Source organism: Ochlerotatus camptorhynchus, unplaced genomic scaffold, assembly GCF_037179485.1.
Source record: "Ochlerotatus camptorhynchus isolate MF236.1 unplaced genomic scaffold, CSIRO-AGI_Acam_v1.1 ptg000094l, whole genome shotgun sequence".
In the NCBI taxonomy this organism is placed as follows: domain Eukaryota; kingdom Metazoa; phylum Arthropoda; class Insecta; order Diptera; family Culicidae; genus Ochlerotatus; species Ochlerotatus camptorhynchus.
The window spans coordinates 6,181,405-6,196,875 of record NW_027040584.1 but is presented as its reverse complement, the minus strand read 5'-3'; the positions used below and the strand labels follow the sequence as shown (position 1 = coordinate 6,196,875).

At 40.2% G+C, this 15,471-nt stretch overlaps 1 protein-coding gene across 1 annotated transcript; it reads left to right on the top strand.

Moving 5' to 3' along the window:
• The first annotated feature begins 352 nt into the window (after positions 1-352).
• On the top strand, positions 353-1,335 carry LOC135698792 (uncharacterized). The gene has a single exon (XM_065218926.1). The coding sequence runs from the start codon at positions 385-387 to the stop codon at positions 1,333-1,335; it is 951 nt and encodes a 316-aa protein (XP_065074998.1). The 5' UTR covers positions 353-384.
• Positions 1,336-15,471: the final 14,136 nt, after the last annotated feature.

Genomic DNA, 15,471 nt, shown 5'->3' with positions numbered 1-15,471 from the left:
CTTATCCATCTGAATAACATTACTAGAGATAGCAATCTCCTATCTAGTCGAAACACAGAAAACGAAACTAACTCAGAGAGTGAGCAACCCATTTGCTCAATCGTAAGGATACATTTCTGCATCACTCAGCGCATGAGTTACCTACGTAAAAGTGACTCTCTGAATAAGATTCGTTTTCAGTGAATGTAGACTGCTCAAGCAAGCCTTTTGAATAAAATGTTACTAGCGCTGCGTGAGTGAATTCTAAACAAAGAGGCAAATCATGCGATGCGTATTCCAATTATTTGTTATATATATCAGTTGACAGCTAAGCCCCGTACGTGAAAGACGTGTTTCTTTTATCCGTCTCGTTATCAGGTTACAAGCTAATGAGTTTTCTATCAGATGGGTGCTAAACGTGAGAACACCTTGGTAGTAGACTTTAGTGTGCTGCCGAAGCGACCAGATGCATCTGCCGTACAGAAATTCATGTACGGTGAGTTGAAACTGGACATAGCGGACACCTTAAGCATCCAGTTTCACAATGTTAGAAACTGTGTCTACGTCGAGATGGTAGATGCAGCAACAGCCAAGCGCTACTTTGCATCACACCATCTACAACACACTATGCAGTGCGAGAAAAAAGCTTACAAAATTCCCGTGTTCGTGGAAGACGAAGCCGTTACCGTGAGAATCCATGATCTCCCTCCGAAAACACCTAACACGGTGATTATAGAAAGTATGCGACCATACGGTACTATTCTTTCCATCAGCAGAGAAATGTGGAAGAATTATTTTCCCGGCATCTACAATGGAGTACGTGTAGTACGGATGAAACTCAAACAACTCATCCCTTCCTATCTGACGATCGATAGTGAGACAACATTGATTACATATCGCAATCAAGCAAAAACCTGTAGGTTCTGTGGACAAAAGGCTCATCCCCGACAAAAGTGTAATAGCTCTACATCACGCATTACTGTCAATGACCCTACAGACGCAGCAAAGGTCACAAACTATGAAAACAGCGAACAAACATTACTCGATACCAATCAAACCCAATCTACAATAGGCGAAACCAGCAAAAACACCCAGCACCAACACTCCGATGGAAACAATAGCGCACAAGAATCGACGGATAGTGAATCGGATGAATTTCTAACCGTCACCAACAAACGAAGGCTGTCAACGAAACAAAAACACAACAATGCGAAACGATATGTTACGAACCAGGGTTGCCAGAATGATGAATCAGCAGGAAATGAAAATTCGATGAAAGAAAAAGAAGACGAATTGTCAGTTCCGGACTCACCAGTCAAGACGAGGAGCAAAAATAAGCAGCTAGGAAGAAAGTGAAAAAAAAAATGAATTTGAATTAACTGTATTTTCATATATTATTTTTCAGAGACGAACCAGCCTACGGCTGAAAGTCTCTTTAATAAAGAAATCAAAAAAAAAATTGTTATATATTACTTCTGCGTGAAGTCAACGATTTACATAGTTGAAGATGCTTATTTCAAATAACAGACTAGAATGGTAATTTTTATACGAAAGATGAGGAGATGAAAGCATAGAGCTGATAGTTCCGTTAGAGTACGGCAGTGTGAAATTGTATATATATATAGAGAGAGTAGAAAGCGAGCAAGGACAACTTTTATGAATGAAGGTACAAATCGGTTTGATCATCTCTCTTTACCAAACTCCCTCGTTGGAGAGGGATGGTGAGGGGTATCCCCCCCCCCCCCGCCACCACTGACAAAAAGAGGTGATCACCGACACGCTCATGTACCTGTAGTTCAATCGATTATCTGAAGGAAGGCATCCAGTCGTAGGTTTGGAAATTGCAGCTATTGTTACCTCTACCACGGTATGTGCTCCTGTCATCGTCGACTTGACGATCCCGTGGTGGGTAGGTGCTGCTACTGTACCTTTCGACCAATGACAGTAATTGATGGTAAACTCCCATGCAGAGTTTATGTACTTTAACTATTTGTTTAGTATTACTTCTGCGTGAAGTCAACGAAGCATCTTCAACTATATAAATGAAAGTCGTATTGTAATGACTTTTAAAGCCCCAACCAAAGATATTAACATTTGAAAAGGACATATTTTTAGTAGAAAAACGTCAGTAACTCTTGATCGGCGAAAGATATCGACAAGCTCTGTGCAGCAAAAATCTACGCATTCAAAAGATCTACAAGTTATTTGAAGACACCTTTGCTGAGAAATTTTAAATAAGAAAACTTGATGAAAAAAACTGATTTTTTTAGAGACACCCTAACTCAATTTATGAAAATTGCTCTAAATTGGTCAATTCAAGAGTAGATCTGTGCGCCGCCGTGCCACGCCGCCACCGACGACGATTTTCATACGCCTCCGCCGCCGATGAAATTGAGCCGGCGCGCCGCCGTAGTAAAATCTTTCACGCCGCCGAATAATTTTGTGTCACGCCGATGAAAAATCCCCTGCACATTTTCGGTCAAATGCATATTGAACGCGTTTAAATTAGAACTTGTGTGTGATGCAGCGATTGTCATTTAGTTTTTTGACGTTTGTTCGCACTTTCTGGATGTAGCACTCAGAAATGAATCATTCGGATCGGATTTAAATAAAGGTGAATAAGTGACTATTATTAACAACACGTTGATATTTGACCTCATCCAGGTCCAAGTTGTGCGGTATTCTACGTATGTCCGTAAAACATAATTTTCAAAATACATAAACAAAAAGTTATATGACTACAATGCGTGTACATTCAATTATGTATTAGAGTAATACAAGCCTATCATTTATCGCTATCAACATATTAATATCGTGTAATGCTCAGTAAATGAAACAATTCCTAGATGCCATTCCAATGTTACATAATGCAACAGATTGATTTGAAATACTATCGACCCGTACATAACGTACTCTTCTTATCCTTAATAAAAGAGTTGTAAGACTTTGGAAATACTCCACCCCCTGCAATCTTAACAAGCACTTGACATACTTTTCTATAGTTGAAGAAATTAGCATCTTCAACTATGTAAATAGTTGACTTCACGCAGAAGTAATACTAAACATATAGTCAAAGTACATTATTCATGTCATTGGTCGAAAGGTACAGTAGCAGCACCTACCCTTCCTGTGTCCCTCGAGATCGTCAAGTCGACGATGACAGGAGCACATACCGTGGTAGAGGTAACAATAGCTGCAATTTCCAAACCTACAACTGGATGCCTTATCTGAAACAACTTGAGTGCGGTAAAAATCGATAGAACTGTTTCAAACACATCGTCTTGAGGGTGTCGGTGATCATCTCTTTTTGCCAGTGGTGGCGGGGGGGGGGGGGATACCCCTCACCATTCCTCTCCAAAGGGGGAGTTTGGTAAAGAGAGATGATAAAAACCGATTTTTACCTTCCTAAAGTTGTCCTTGCTCGCTTTTTACTCTCTATATGCATTTTTTTCACACTGCCGTACTCTAACGGAACTATCAATTCTTACTTTGATCTCCTCACCTATCGTATAAAAATGACAACTTTAGTCTGTTATTTGATATTAGCATCTTCAACTATGTAAATCGTTGACTTCACGCAGAAGTAATACTAAACATATAGTCAAATAGTTTTCTAAACGAATTTCGCATGCATAGCAAATATTGTTAATATAATATATTTGTTTTATTCCAAAGATGTTAAAAAATAAATAAAGTGTCAGACTGGATTCGAACCATGAACCTTACGATCATTAAAACCCATAATTTGACCACCAGATTATAAGTACTTGTATACAATGGGAGGCAAAAGGCGTATATAAGAGATTCCTATGTAGTACGGTGAACACGGTTTGCCAGGTAACGCTTGTATCGGTTATGATTCCATGGGATGGCAAGTTTTTTCTATCATGATTTTTGACGTAGGACTACGTCTTTAATTTCTATACTGGGGGTCCCATTAAAAAAAAAAACAAAATTCAGACATAAAACAAAAAATCCCAAACACGGACGCAACGATAGAGCGCAAATCGAACAAACGAGACATTGCGCATGCTCACAAGAGCGAGCTCAATTCTCAGTTGATTGCTCACCATTTCACCAATGAAAGGAAAGGATGAGAAAAGCAGCGATAATAAAAACGCTTGCCAAGTCGCTTTCTTCGTAATTTGCTTTCGTGCAACAGACGGATAAGCGTAGGACGTCGTAAATGTACTTTGAGTTCATATGAACTTCAGAAATAGTTTGTTCATGGTTTATAATCTTAAAGAATGACTTAAGTTTGCTTTCTAAAAAATTAATAAATTTAAAAAAATCTCGAAATCCTGAATCATGATTTTTTGAGTGATTTATATCTTTTTTAAAAGTTTAAAAATACAAAAAATCAAGTATTGAGGGATAAACTTGAAAAAAAAAATAATGAAGAAACAATCACATTTTCGTAAAATTTGAATTTTTTATGTCCGAGGTAAAATTTTTTTTATGTCAGGTCATTTGTTTTTTTTACTCAACAATTTTAGAAATTGAAATGGAAAAATTGGGATTTGGTTACGTGCTCGTACCTACTCAATGGATTATTCATGGACATTAATAAATATAATCCAGAGTTAAACATATATTCCACTTATTTGATAAATCTGAAAATCTGTATAGGGGAAATTGCTCTAATGTTGGCCTATGGATCTAAGATTTGGCCTGCTATTTATCAATTTTATCTAGATGAACGCGTCATTGGGGCGGTACTCATGGATATTTTTGGTCGCTATTGAAAATTTAGTCGATTTCTGAATTTATGTATGAGCCCAAATTAGGGGCTTTTAGGCCGACATTACATCCATTTCCCCTATTTAAAAAAATCTGTGATCTGTATATACAGAATTCTGTATCAAAATGTTGAGAAAAATCTGTGTCATTACAGATAAATCTGTATAATTACAGATAAATCTGAATATGTGGCATCACTGAGACGACGACGAAAGCACCCACATTGACCGGAGGAAAGGCTTCCTGCAATAGGAAGCATGACTAGGCTGCCGTCATCCGGTTGGCATCGACTTGCACTGGTATGGCCACCATTTGAAAAACAACCGGCCTTTTCGCCCTGATAACTTCAAAAACGGAACGAGTTAAAAACTAAATGATCAACATATTTGTTCCGTCCACTAGCGGTCCAACGTCAAGCTTCCGTCCGTGCCCCTAGGCACAAACCCTTAAACTTTTTTTTTTCTAAATCATTAAAAATAAACTCACGCCGACCCACGCTGCCACCGCCAAAAGCAAACGGCGTGACGCCACCACGCCGCCGCCACCGGCAGAAAATATTTTGATCGGCGCACAGGTCTATTCAAGAGATACTAAAAAAGTTCTTTTCAACAAAGTTGCTTGAAATTAGCACAGCTATAACTTTGCCGAAGAATGTATATGTGAATTCCTTCAAACGAAAAAGTTAAATTTTTGATTTCAATGATAATAAGAATCACCCTAGAATTCATTGTCATAAAAATGAGGGCCTAACTATGAGGAACAATTTTTTAGAAGAAACTTTTAGTCTAAAGTTTCAATATCAGACTCAAAACATACACTTCCTCCTATATCTGCATTATGGAGCACTGTGCAATGTTTATTATTCCAAATAAAATTGTTTGACGTTTGAAGTATGTATATTCTTCTTAAAAATTTGCTTTGGTTGTAGAATTTAAAAATTCCAGGATAATATTCCCAGAAAATGAAAGATTCCCTGAGGACACTCTGGTTAAATAAATTCTTTTACACTCCGAATACGATTGTTTAAGTATTTAGTTTCAAATTGCGCCAACAGATTTGAAATTCGTCAATAAATGATTGAGCTATGATTTTTCAAACATTCCAAGTTTGCCGTTACACATTACCGGAGGCATCGTGTTCGGAGTGTTAAAGTGTTGATAATGAATGTCATTATTTTCTACAAATTTCAAATATCAAGTCCAACCTGCAAGTTAAAAATTAAAGGACTACGCACATTGCATCCGTTAGCAATACGATCCGTAAAATATGACAGTTAGCCAAAATATTTAGTTGTCAATTTGCCTGTTCGACTGAAATCCGATGCGAAGTTTTCGCTGGCATCACTTTTCCTCTTGCTTCGCAAGTGTAACTTCACATCGCAGCTCAATCGTGACTTCGGATTGGTGGTGCGAGGGCAAGCAATATCAATAACTGATGCTATGTGTGTGGGCCTTAACGGTGAAGATATGTGGAGACTTTTGCCCCTGCAATTAGGCATAGAACCCGGAAGCACAGTATATTTTATGATAGTGCCCCTAGTGGTTAGCTCTGGAATGCTTTGACATCAGCTTATTTTGAAAGTGCTCCTCTTTCAGTATTGAAAGTTTCGTCAAAATTCGATCAGTTTTCAAAAAGTTGTGCCAGATGGAAGACGAGAGAAGAAAATTTACCCTATGTGTATTTCCGTGCAAGCTGGTTGTATTAATAAAGTTCCTCCCTCTCCAAAATCTCATGGACCACTAGGATCGATAGTACAGTTTTTCAGTAGTTCGTAAACCCCTTTCAGTGCTTCATTAAGCTACTTGAACGCCTATTAAGGAATTCAAACTTTCAACGAACTTTCCAGAAGCGCTTAGAGGTTCACATGTTTCTCAGTTTCGGTGTCCTTTTCAATTTACATTGAAATAGATTTTCAAATAATCCTCAAATATGTCACAACGTGATTAAGGCCACCCTGCATTAAAAGAGCAGAAGATATAGTGGAAAAAAAATGATTCTCCATCAATCCTAATACCAGCATTCACCATTATTGCTTGTTCTATCAGTGCCTCCTTCAGTTGCGTAATCACTCTCCAGAATACCAATATGTATATGCTTTGGGAGCAATATCCAGCAGAGCCAATAATTCACCCCCTTCGACAGACACACTAACACACGCATCGACAAGGAAATATAGGACACAGTCAGAGAGGCGGCTAGAGGAGAGCTGTCGCAGCTGAAGCGTTCCAAATTAAAATTGAAAATCACATCAATTTTCACCAAAGGCTGTAGGTAGGTACGTTTCGGGTCGGATTTTGGATGCGACGAAAAGTACTCTGTTATTCATAGATTGATGTTCTCAGCATTTTGCCGGCAGCAGCAACCGAGACTCACGTGTGCAAAGATTTAAAGTGCGGCACAGATTCTCCAGCTGCAATTCTCCGTCTATACACCCCTATCATACAAGTCAGTAGTGCTTGGTGCTTGGGCTCACATCCCCTCCGGAAATGGCATCCTCCAACCAAACCCGGGGCCGGGGGGGGGGGGGGGGGGGGGGGAAAACATTCAAAGAAAATCGAAATCGAATCGTAGGTGCGCCGAGTACCGAGACCAACCGACGGACCGACCGACCGACCGACCAACGTTCCGACAGCCAAAGGAAGCAGATAGTATTTCGTTTTGCTCAATTAGGCTCTGATTTATTTCCTTGTTCCGAAAACAGTCGAATTGGTTTAGCTTTCCCGGTTGTTTTTCGTGTCTTCTGACGGGATTGGAGCTGCTGACTACTGTGGATGGTGGGAAATAAAGAGAGAGAGAAAAGGAGCACGGCTGTCACTTTGATTTTAGTTTTCCTTTCGGTTGGAAGTTGTCTCTAGGAGGGAGGGAGGGAGCAAGGGAGAACGCGGCCTCCGGATCTGGGTTGCTCTAGGAAAATTGATAGTTTCGTTATTTATGCTCACCTGAGACGCCGGGGTTTTTCTGTAAATACACGATATCGAACACGATTGAGAGGAATGGAATTGACGTTGATGTGAACGGTGGTTTTCCAAAACTGGGGTTTCTTTATGCCGTGCTTAGGATTGGAGCACTAAATCGCCATTTCGGTGGCTTTAAAGGCAATGTGAGCAGTGGTGAGACAAGTTGTTATTTCTAGAGGGGGAGATAGACAGACATTTTAACCTCTACTTGGGAAAAAGTACACAGAGGCTGACAATGAAACCACTTGTCCATTTGAAAATTTGGATTTGCATCACATGTATCATTAACCAAATGCATGAGTTTAATGCTAAATATTGAAAGCCTAATTTTCTCTAATTATTAAAGTATTATTTAGAACGAAATCGCACAATAAATCAACTGACTGGGGCTGGGTGTGACCATCCATTCTAACTATGCATGTTTCAGTGACTCCATACACTAAAGATCAACTGAGATAAAACCCACGATCTTCTGCTCAGTAAGCAAAACCGGTCGCCATTAGAACACCGAGCCCTTTACATCGCAACCAGTGTACGGAAAATCTTTATAAAATCTTATTAAAAAAGAAATTTCGAATCTACAAATTAAAAACTCATTCCAAGAATAAACTCATAAAAACCACTCAAATTTCAATTGATAGCATGCGCTTTTATGTTCTTTTAGTATTCAATCTTGCTGATCGTTCTACTTTTAACTCTCGGTTACTTCATCCACCTAATAGCTCAGGTGTCGAACAGGTGTGGGTGGCTGTTACCCTACCGTTGAAAGTGCTCATTTGCGTGTTGTATTTACCCGCGGATCGACTTGACGATTCTGAGTTGATCGATCAACACATTGATTCACTTTTTTGGGTTGTATCCAAGATGAATGCGACTGACGAAATCCTTGTTGTTGGTGATTTCAATCTTGCTTCAGTCAACTGGTCATCGAATGAAACAGAGTTCTTTCATCCTCGCTCTAATGCTTCATACATTACACCTCTAGTAGCATCTCTCTGATCTTCTGCAACGGAACGGGATCGCCAATGAAAATCATAGACTGCTTGATCCATGTATCCTTAGCCGTGAACTCGCCTCTAATTGCTCAGTCCAAGAGGCACCCAAACCACTAGTTAAACGTTATAGACACCATTCACCTCTGCAGTTATCATTACACTTATATCAGGCTTGCTCTTTTCGGGTTACCGTGGACAGCGTATCGTATGACTACCGTAGGACTGACTTCGAGGGAATGGCAACCTTTCTCGAAAACATCAGCTGGGACGATGAACTCTGAGATCGTGACGTGAATGCTGCCTCTTCCATTTTATCGAGTATTGTCGTGTATGCGATCGATCAATTTGTACCCATGACAACTCCACCCATATCTAATAACTCTCCTTGGACCAACCACCGACTCAAGCGACTGAAGTCATCCAAACGAGCTGCCTTGAAGAAATTTTGTAAACTTCGAACGGATGCCTCGAAGAGGAAGTACAACCTCGTTAACAACAGTTTAAGCGGTTTAACAAACAGCTTTATCAAGCCCATCAGCGCCATCTACAAACTAAACTCAAAGCAAATCCCAAGAGTTTCTAAAATCATGTGAACGATTTTCGGAAGGAATTGGGCTTACCTTCTACCATGTACAATACGGATCGTGAAGAGTCCGATACGGAGGAAATTGCTGACCTGTTCATGTCACAATTCAGCAGTGTCTTTGTCAAAGAAAATTTACCTAACGAGAACATCGTAGCCGCCGTAAGTGATGTTCCCGTACTTTCTGCTGTTGGGTAGCATCCGCCTATATGAACTAATGATGTTCGTAGAGCAGACCTTCGTTTGAAAAATTCTTTCAGCACTGGCCCCTGACGGAATCCCTTCCGCGGTTATTACTGTATTGGAGTGCTGGCCGTACCTTTACCATCCATCTTCAACCTTTCTTTGGATTCTGGGATCTTTCCCGACTGCTGGAAGGATTTTTTACTATCCCTGTCTTCAAAAAAGGTAATAAGCAGTCGGTGTCCAACTACCGTGGTATCGCTGCTTTATGTACAGTCTCAAAACTTTTTGAACTATTGGTGCTAGATTATTTAAAACACACATGATCTAGTTACATCGCGACTGAACAACACGGATTTATGCCGAAGAGGTCGACCGCTACAGTTCTCGTTCAATACACATCATCAATCATACGCGAGATGGAAAGAGGTCATCAAGTGGATGCTATCTACACCGATCTTTCTGCTGCTTTTGATAGAATCAATCCCGAGATTGCAGTGGCCAAACTAGAGCGACTTGGCTTTAACGGTTCCTTTCTTGATTGGCTTCGCTCATTCCTCACCGGTCGGCATATGTCAGTGAAGATTGGAGATCATTTCTCTCAACCGTTCGCTGTTTCTTCTGGTGTACCTCAAGGCAGTCATCTGGGACTATTCAAACTATACTTTGTCATATACACTGGAGTCGCTTTTTACGCGGTTTTTTTTTACACGGTTTTTTTTTACGCGGTTTTTTTTTACGCGGATTTCGGAATTTACGCGGTTTTTTTTACGCGGATTCCGGAATTTGCGCGGTTTTTTTTTACGCGGATTTTGGTTTTTTTTTACGCGGATTTCAGAATTTACGCGGTATATCGCTTTTTACGCGTTTTTTTCTTACACGGTCTTTTTTTACTCGGTTTTTTTTACGCGGATTTCGGAATTTACGCGGTTTTTTTTTACGCGGATTCCGGAATTTACGCGGTTTTTTTTTACGCGGTTTTTTTTACGCGGGACATATCACCCGCGTAAAAAGCGACTCCAGTGTACATTGTTTCTTCAGCAGCAGCTGGACGGTTTTGCTGTTTGGTGTGACAAGAACAGGATGGTATTAAATGCTTCTAAATGTGCCATTATAACGTTTTCCAGGAAAAAGTCACCTATCTATTACAGCCTGCAGGAGCAAATATTAAGCCGTGAATCTACCATTAAAGACTTAGGCGTCCTACTTGATTAATAACTCACCTTCATGTGACTTATGTTTCCGCTAAGGCTTCTCAACTTGGTTTCGTTTTTCGTTTCGCCAAAGACTTTAGGGACATTTTCTGTTTAAAAACACTCTATTGTTCGCTAGTCCGCTCCACATTAGAGTACTGTTCCGTAGTATGGGCTCCTTTTTACAGCAACGGACGAAGTGAATCGTAATGAGGTCATTCAGCGTCCCCTTAGAGCGTGACATGATATGTGCATCACCCCTTATTGATGAGTATTTTTTTTTGTAAAACCTTATATTTTGTTGCTTAGTTGTTAATAGCTAGATAAAATACAAAATTGTCCAATCCTATTGAGTTTTCATGGGTTTCAATTAGATAGCTAAAGTAAAGACCTAATAATTTAATTATACAGTTTTTAGTTGTTTCATTACTGTTTCGGAAGTACGGATAAATCCATTCCTCTTGTTCTAATCTGGCTAACCTAGAATCGTGATGCAATAATTTTCTTCGTAGGAACCTCCAGATATCTCTGACATGTTGGCAACAGAAGAGCTTGTGTATCGTGGTTTCTAGCTCTCCCGGACATGATTCACAATAGGGGTTATCTACTACACCTCGTTGAAACAGCAATCCTTTATGCCTTATCTTCTTGTGCATTACCACAAACCAATTTGAGCGCTGCGATGATGTTAGAACTTTGTTGTGGAGATATTTGAAAACAGTTTTCCAGTCGCGTTGTACAGCCGATACAAATCCAGGATCCGGTTTCAGCGTCAGAAAGTGAAGATATAATCCTTGGGATGATGGGGTGTTGCTCAATTGATCCGGTAAGTGAGGCAGTTCCGCCTTCAGTATAGTTACGTGGTTGAAAATTGCTGGTATTGTAGTGTTTGGATTCTCCAGGAAGCTGCTCAATAGTGGAAGTTGCTGTGCGAAATTCATCATCCGATTTACAAGCAGAGCTTTCGCTTTTGTTTCTGGACCATGTAGGTTTAGACCTCCTCTAGATTTTGGGAGAATTAGATTTGCAAAAGCTATTCTTTGCAAGGATTGGCCGTGCCAAATGAATTTCCCGATCTCTGCCTTTATTTTTGTAGCAAATCCCTTTGTGAGTGGTATATTTGAGGCCATATACCAGAGTTTTGAGTTTATGTATGTGTTCATCAAAATGATTTTCTGTAGCAGGTTCAGCTTCCTCGGGTGGTGAAACCAGAGTCGGGTTCGGAGTCCGTTGAGAACGGACTGCCAGTTTAGTTTCTGTGCTTGTTTAATATTTTCTCCGTAGCGTACACCGAGAATGTTAACAAAGTTTTCAACATTTAACCATTCCGTGTCTGAGGTGAGGTTGACGTTTCCAATTATAACTGCTATAGTTTTCTGTTTATTTAATATAGACGCAGAAAATAATCCAAACTCATTGAAGACATTTACCACTTGAACTACTACTTGTTCATTGTCCAGAAACATGGAGATGTCGTCTGCATAGGTGTTAATCACAGAACTAGGAAATCTTTGTGAGAGTGCATCTAGCAGCGGTTGCAGGTATACAACAAAAAGGTGCATTGAAAGCGGGTCACGTTGTCGTACTGAACGATTGATTTTAAATTCCGGTGTCAAATGACCGTTGACCAAAATGTTTGAGAACGATTGATTCCAAATCGTGACGAGTAGGTTTACAAAACTGGGGTTGAAATTCATTCGATTCAAAGTTAGCTTCAAGAATTGATGATTTACGCGATCAAATGCATGATCTAGATCGAAAGACACTAACAGTGCGCTTCTACGAAAAATTTTTAATTGACAAATTTTATCGTAGATGCTTTTTTTTGCTTCAAAAATAGATCTTCCTCCGTTTGAGCATTTCTGGTTGTCTGACAATACTAGCGGAAGCAAACAATTCATCCTTTGTTTGAGGATTCTTGCTAAGATTTTATAATCGAAGTTTAAGAGTGAAATTGGCCGATACCCCTTTTCAGTTTTGTCATTTCCTTTCTTTTTAACTAGCACCAAGATTCCATCATAGAATTGTTTTGTCGCACTCCCTTGTAATGCATCATTGATGACAATAGTGAACTCGTGTCCAATTATCCTCCATGCCTTTAGTAAAAAATTCTTTTGGTAGCCCATCGGCACCCGGCGATTTTCGAGAGCAGCTGCCTTTAATTGCTGCTAGAACTTCGTTTTGGGTTACTTCTTGCATCAGGTTTTCATTTGCAGGGTTATCTTCAGGGATTGCTCTGGCTGGTATAAAGTCAACAGGATGTTCAGCGTCTACTGAAGAGTATAAGGTCTCGAAATAGCATCTAATTTTCTCTTTTATTTGGGTTTGATCCCGAACTTCGGTGCCATCTTCTGTCTGCAGCATCGAAATAGAGGTTTTTGATTTTTAACTATGGATTTGAGCAACATGGAACAAAGTTGTTGATTCTCCGGAGATAAAAGTTTCATTACTTTTTTGAAAATTTGATGAAAATTTGTTTTGCAGACGAAGCATTTGAGCTTTGATGTGATTGATCGTCGCGAGCTGCATTTGATTGCCATGATAGTTATCATATGCTTCTTTTAAGAGGCAACGATAAAGCTCTATCGCATCTTTGAACTCTCGGTGAATGATAGAAGTTTTCCATTTCATAAACGAGATTACCTTAGGCTTTGCATGTAAAATCCACCATTCCATCCACGAACAATAATATCGTCTTGCTCGTACCCAGTAAGCCCACTTTCTAGATAGTTCGTTTATGACTTCCATATCATCTAGCACATGTGGTTGGAGACGCCAAATACCACGCCCAGCAAGAGTTCCTAAGTGCGGAAGGACAATACGCACAATGTACGCTTTGTGATCCGAAAATGAATTAACCGTAAAGTGTGCTGTACGCAGCTGAGGTCACATTGAATTTGAGATTAGAATGCGATCGAGACGTGACGCTGTATTCGACCTGATGTAGGAAAACTCGACCCTATGCCCATTCAGCTCTTCCCATGTATCTGCTAGTTTTGCTGCGTTTATAAGCCGTTTGCACATCGGACTAATACTGCTGCTTCCAGTTGCATTTTTTGCATTAACTACTGCGTTGAAATCACCTCCTAGCACAACCAGCTCCGTGGAATGATGGAGATAGTGTGCAACGGAGGAATTGAAAAAATTCTCCCTTGCTGTTCTTTGTAAAGCGCCAGAAGGAGCATAGATATTGATGAACGTAACTGGGCCAATTCTCATCGATATTATGCGATTATCTAAACTTTTTTCAACATTATGAACATTGTACTGGTCCTTAGACGCAATGGCTGTACCACGCTGATCGGCATCGACGTAGAAAATTATCGTATATCCTGGTAATTCCAACTGATTATTTTGCACTTCTTGAAGTAAAATGACATCTAGCTCTGACGATCGGATGAATGATCTTAGTGCATCAACTTTCGTCTGGTTTGAAATATTGCAAATATTGATCGTTGCAATTTTATAGCTAAAAAGATCCATCACCTTTACATATTTAGGAGTTCCACCTTGTACTGTACTTGTGTACGTTCCCAGCGTCCCCAGTCTCTGGCAGGCGCAAAAATGACAGCGAATGTCATTCTAAAGCAAGTTGACAACTCACCAGAAGTCAGCATGTTCAGTATCAGCACCAACTCCGAATCCGATTGTTTGTTATTGTTACAATATTCGCTCACCTGTATTCCATGAATGAAAAGGATAATTGAGAGCTTTCGATGCCTGTACCATTTTTGCATTGGTTTAATTGTGTGGCAAGTCCAATCATACTTCTATGCCCAGGGAAGTCGAGAAATTTTCCAACCCAAAAAATTCCTAGACCGGACCGGGAGAATTGAACCCAGCCACCTCCAGCATGGTCTTGCTTTGTAGCTGCACCTTTACCGGCTGAGCTAAGGGAGGCCCCACCATATTAACCATTCATTTTATTTAAGTACCACCGGCAAGCCTACTGGAGCGATGTTGACAGTACAGCCAATCAAAATCTACAGAATCAAAATTCCATTCAACTCATCCAAAAACTGCACTTTTTCCGTCAATTCCTGTTTGCCGTTTCATTGTTGTGCACACGTCCAACTCGGACCGAAGTGAAAACGTGAAAGATTCTTTCTCCACCAGTTCCACCATTACTACGACGAACGACGAAGGACACCATTGCCAGAAGTGTGGTACGTTATAGGGCGAAATCAGAGGGGATGACAAAATGTTCACTCTCGGATCCTGATGGCGGTGGCAGTGGTCGGCAGCGGCGCGTTCCTTGTTTGCATAAAACCCAATTCGTTTGCGATAGCACGTTTTTCTAGATTGAAAAATAACGAAAATTGATGATGATATGTTCGACGAGAAATCCGTTGGTTTGGCGAAAGGGGCACGTGCGATAAAGGTACCTCCTAGTCTATTGAGCTTGGCAATCGGCGTTGATCCATGTTGTAGGACGAGTCTATACAGTTGGTGGGATCTCGTCGGAGTCGATACAAACATGACACGCGTAACTGGAAGGATGGGCTGTTGAAGCACGTTGTGAACATCGGTTCGAAATAAAGGCAGTATGTGAGGGTTCATTTTTTAGCCAAAGATGACCGCAGCTGCGACAACGGTCGGTTTCAGCAAGGGAGATAAGGGATGATTTGTAGCATGTAGTTTTCGACTTGTGAGGTCACGTATATCTAAGACCACCATGTGAAAGCTTTTTAGTGGTCTTTATTTTATGGTTGCATTGATTTGCTAGTTTTAGGAATTATTGAGTGAAAGTACATGCAAATTTATGTACTTACGAGAACCAGAGCCAGAGTTAAAGCCATTTCAATTGACCGACATCCCATCCCCCAGCGTTTACCTAATGC